General features: G+C 42.1%; 1 protein-coding gene across 1 annotated transcript in view; it reads left to right on the forward strand.

Annotated features, from left to right (window-relative positions):
• The window catches only part of LOC106875044 (splicing factor 45), a 20,695-nt gene extending 16,153 nt beyond the window's left edge, over positions 1 to 4,542 (forward strand). Inside the window, exons 12-13 of the mRNA XM_014923004.2 lie at positions 2,360 to 2,432; positions 3,838 to 4,542. Of these exons, the coding sequence (XP_014778490.1) occupies positions 2,360 to 2,432; positions 3,838 to 3,947 (183 nt within the window). The 3' untranslated portion in view covers positions 3,948 to 4,542. The remainder of the gene's footprint in view (positions 1 to 2,359; positions 2,433 to 3,837) is intronic.
• Positions 4,543 to 4,573: the final 31 nt, after the last annotated feature.

The following is a 4,573-nucleotide window of genomic DNA, read 5'->3' on the forward strand; positions in this document are numbered from 1 at the left end:
AATCCTGTCCTCTTGGTCCTGTCTCATTGTATCATTGCTATCTGCTGGCTCCTGACCTCTGTGTATAAAGAAGTGCTGATCACTGAAAGTGGATGGCATCTGTAGAAGAGGGAGACCCAGGAAGACATGGGATGAAGTGGTGAAGACCGAACTCAGGATGTTGGGCCTCATGGAGGAAATGACAATGGACTGAGATATCTGGCAATATGAGATTCTTGCGAAGATCTGCCCACTTCAGCAAAACTGAGTTCTAGAAGCACTGTGTCTTCCACCCACACATAACAAGAAAACTTTTCACACACCCCACCACAACAGACCAAACTACATTTCTCCTCTCCTCTTCCTCACATTTCCTCCTTCATAAAATATGCCTACCTCTCACTTCCCAATCCTGTCCTCACGGCCCTGTTTCTCTGTATCATTGCTATCCAGTAGCCCCCACCCCACTCTATACCCAGGTTTGCACCACTCACTCCTCTCCTCCGCACTCTTTAATCCCACTTCTTTCGCAATATTCTGCCACTTATATTATGGCCTTCAAACCTCAAATGTATGCCCTGGCACTTGCTACCATCGATATCTCTCTCTTCTTTTACTCAACCATCCCATTTATATTCTGATCCCCATCCCATGTGAGTATGCCCTGCACTTTGCCACCATCTCTATCCTGCTGTCTCCCACTCTCTCTCTCTCTCCTTCTCCTGCACTTCCCTCAGGTTGGTTAACTATGTATCTCCTTTGCAGTAGCACACCTGTTTCTGTCTTCATTCCTTCCTTCTCTTCCTCTCTCTCTCTCTCTCTTTCTCTCTCTCTCTCTTTCTCTCTCTCTCTCTCCGGCCAGGTAACCTTGTACCTCCTCTATAGGAAGACACCTGTTTCTGTCTCTCTGTCTCACTATAACCTTTCATCATCTGACACAAGATCACCTTCTCCAATGCCCTCTCCCCTCCCAAAAGACTTTTTTGTCTTGCAGGTTACTTGGTGACCCTGTCAGTGCCGGTGCCACTTAAAAAGCATCCAGTCCACACTGTAAAGTGGTTGGTATTTGGAAGGGTATCCAGCTGTAAAAACCTTGCCAAAACTGACCTCGCCTGTACTTGTGCCACGTAAAAAGCACTAAGTCCACTCTGCTGGGTGGGTGGTGTTAGGAAGGACATCCAGCTGTAAAAATCCTGCCAAAACAGTTGCAGAAGTCCTGTGCAGGCTTCTGCCTGGCTGGCTCCTGTCAAACCATCCCACCCATGCTGACATGGAAGGCGAACATTAAACAATGATGATGATGATGTCCTTAAATTTCATAAAATCCACCCCCACCTACCCGTTCAATTTATTGATGTTCTTTATTTACATATACTCTCTGATACTCAATGACTCGCCTGTTCTCTTTATGTTACTCTCTAATCCATACTCCCTTCTTTTTCGACTGGAGTACTCATGTATCTACTCTGCAGCTGGACACAAATCCCCGTCCCTCTGTACTTCTAATCCCTCTTAAATGGCACAAAGCCCCACCCTCTTCACTACTACTTCCTCCTCCCAGCTGAGGGTTTGTTTTTTTGTTTTGCAAGCTACTCAGTGTCCTTGTAGCTTGCACTAGTGATGGTGCATGTAAAATGCACCCGGTACACTCTGTAAAATGGTTGGCATTAGGAAGGGCATCCAGCTGTAGAAACCATGCCAAAACAGACAATTGGAGCCTGGTACAGCCCTGCGCCCCCAGTATGCCAGCTCCTGTCAAACCATCCGATCCATGCCAGCATGAAAAACTGATGTTAAAATGATGATACTCATCATCATCATCATCGTTAAACGTCTGCTTTCCATGCTAGCATGGGTTGGTCGATTTGACTGAGGGCTGGCAAGCCAGAAAGCTGCACCAGGCTCCAATCTGATCTGGCAAGGTTTCTACAGCTGGATGTCCTTCCTAACACTAACCACTCCGAGAGTGTAGTGGGTGCTTTTATGTGCCACCGGCACGAGGGCCAGTCACACGATACTGGTAACGGCCACGCTTAAAAAAGTGTTTTTTTACGTGCCACCTGCACAGAAGCCAGTCCAGCGGCACTGGCAACGACCTCGCTTGAATGATTTTCTAACGTGTCACCAGCACAAGTGCTAGAAGGCAACGCTGGTAACGATTACGCTAAAATGGTGCTATTTACGGGCCACCAGCACAGAAGCCAGACAGCTGCTCTGGCAATGAACACGCTCGAAAGAGCAGCTGTCTGGCTTGCGTGCTAGTGGCCCGTGTAAAATTTAATTCTCTTTTGTATATTTCTTCCTTGTGGTAATAAACCTGTTTCAGATTTAGTTCCGAGTATTTTAAAAGCTGTCATTGTTGTTCTTTCTATTTTAAAAGATACCTGGGTGTGATGACGAAGAAGCAGTTCGTATTTTTGTTGAATTCGAAAGAGTCGAGTCAGCCATAAAAGGTATTGTATGTTTGTTTGATGTTAATATGGGAGACATTCGAACTGTTTAAGGGTGTAACTGATTGTGTTAGGTGTGGAATGGAATTACGGAGAGAGGTTAGTCGAATAGACATGACCATAGCAAATATCTGTCTTTTGGTAGGGATTAACACCTTTACTTATGGTTTATCCTGAAGACTTGCAGAATGTGAAATTGACTAGAGGCCAAAGGCCCACTTTAACCTTTTAATGTTTGAGCCATCCAGATCTGGTCCAAATATTCCAGGTCTGGTCCCATTTATGTGCAGACTGGCCAAATCTGGCCTCTCATACTTACCATACAATGTTACAATGTTATTCTTAAAATGTACAATCACATCATTGAAATCTCAGAAGTACCAAATAATGCATGATTAATTCAAAAGCATTACATTGGACAGAATAATCTGGATGCTAAAGGGCTTCTTTCAGTTTCCGTCTACCAAATCCACTCACAAGGCTTTGGTCGGCCTGAGGCTATAGTAGAAGACACTTGCCCAAGATGCTACGTAGTGGGACTGAACACGGAACCATGTGGTTCGTAAGCAAGCTACTTACCACACAGCCACTCTTACACCTTTATGTACAGGTATAGTTGTACACGTAAACTTTTCCCTTCCTAACTGCATGGATGTAAGCTTAGTTCCATTGCACAGCATCTTGAGAAAGCATCTTTCGTAGTCGTGTTGGATCTTGGATTGGCTAGTATCTGGAAAAATGGAGATTGTTCTGAAGCCTGACAGGAGCGATGATGTCAGTTCCTTATCAACAAACTTTCCAATGGCTTTGCACTTTTGTGGATGTGGAATAAGCAATCCCTTACTTGAAAATCAAGCAAAGGGCTTGCAACAGGAAGGGTATTTGGCTGCTTACCAATCCCTTGATATTTTTCTGACCCTTGTGAGCACAAATCATAAAATGATGGATATAAAAGCTAAACAAAAATAATACTTGTGTCTAGTTTAAACTCAATTTACCAGAAATTTAATTTCCATCTGAATTATTTTAGTGTTTAATATTCTTTTTTCTACTCTAGGCTCAAGACCCAAAATTTTTGGGGAGGGGCCAGTTGATTAGATCGACTCCCCAGTATGCAACTGGTACTTAATTTATCGACCCTAAAAGGATAAAAGGCAAAGTTGACCTTGGTGAAATTTGAACTCAGAACGTAAAACTAGTAATGAGTATTCTTTTCTACTCTAGGCACAAGGCTTGAAATTTTTGGGGAGGGGGCCAGTTGATTAGATTGACACCAGTATGCAACTGGTACTTAATTTATTGACCCCGAAAGGATAAAAGGCAAAGTCGAGTTTGGCGGAATTTGAACTCAGAATGTAAAGAGAGATGAAATTTTGGTGTTTAATATTGTTTTTCTCTCTGTTTTCAGCTGTTGTTGACTTGAATGGTCGATATTTTGGTGGACGAGTCGTAAAAGCCAGTTTTTATAATCTTGACAAATTTCGACAGTATGATCTTGCCGAAGAACAAGAGTTTTGAAGTTTGGTGGAGTATTCAATCGGTTAAGTGTGCCATGCATGTTCCTCCCATAACATCCAGCTTCATTTGGAATGAAGAGACCACCAGAAGAACAGATGAAAAGAAAAAGAAAAAAAAAAAAATCCAATGAAAGATAAAAAAAGGGTAATTGAAATTATAGCAAAAAATGGACTTGTTGGACTTAATGTGCAGTTAGGTGCATGTCTTAATGTGCAACCTGGTGCATGATTAATCCCATCTGCTTGAACAAGCCTCAAGATATAACATCAGTCTAACTGCATGTTCTTACATTATGTGCAGCTATTTGGTTTTTTTTTTATTATTAAAAAACATCCTTCATCTACATCAATAGGCAATCAATACTTCATATATTTATCATTTTTCATCATCCTCTCTTCCTCTCTCTCTCTGTCTCTCCTCCCCTCTCTATACATGTTAACTCATTACCCCAAACACACACACACACACACACACACACACACACACATACACTTACACATGCACATACACACTCATGCTCTCATATATTTTCTGAAATTGGAAAAACATAAATAAAATAAATAAAATATACTACAAAAAACAATCAAAATTTCAAGCATCTCTCTTCATTGTTTTATTCAATTTGT

Source organism: Octopus bimaculoides, chromosome 4 (genome assembly GCF_001194135.2).
Source record: "Octopus bimaculoides isolate UCB-OBI-ISO-001 chromosome 4, ASM119413v2, whole genome shotgun sequence".
Lineage (NCBI taxonomy): Eukaryota > Metazoa > Mollusca > Cephalopoda > Octopoda > Octopodidae > Octopus > Octopus bimaculoides.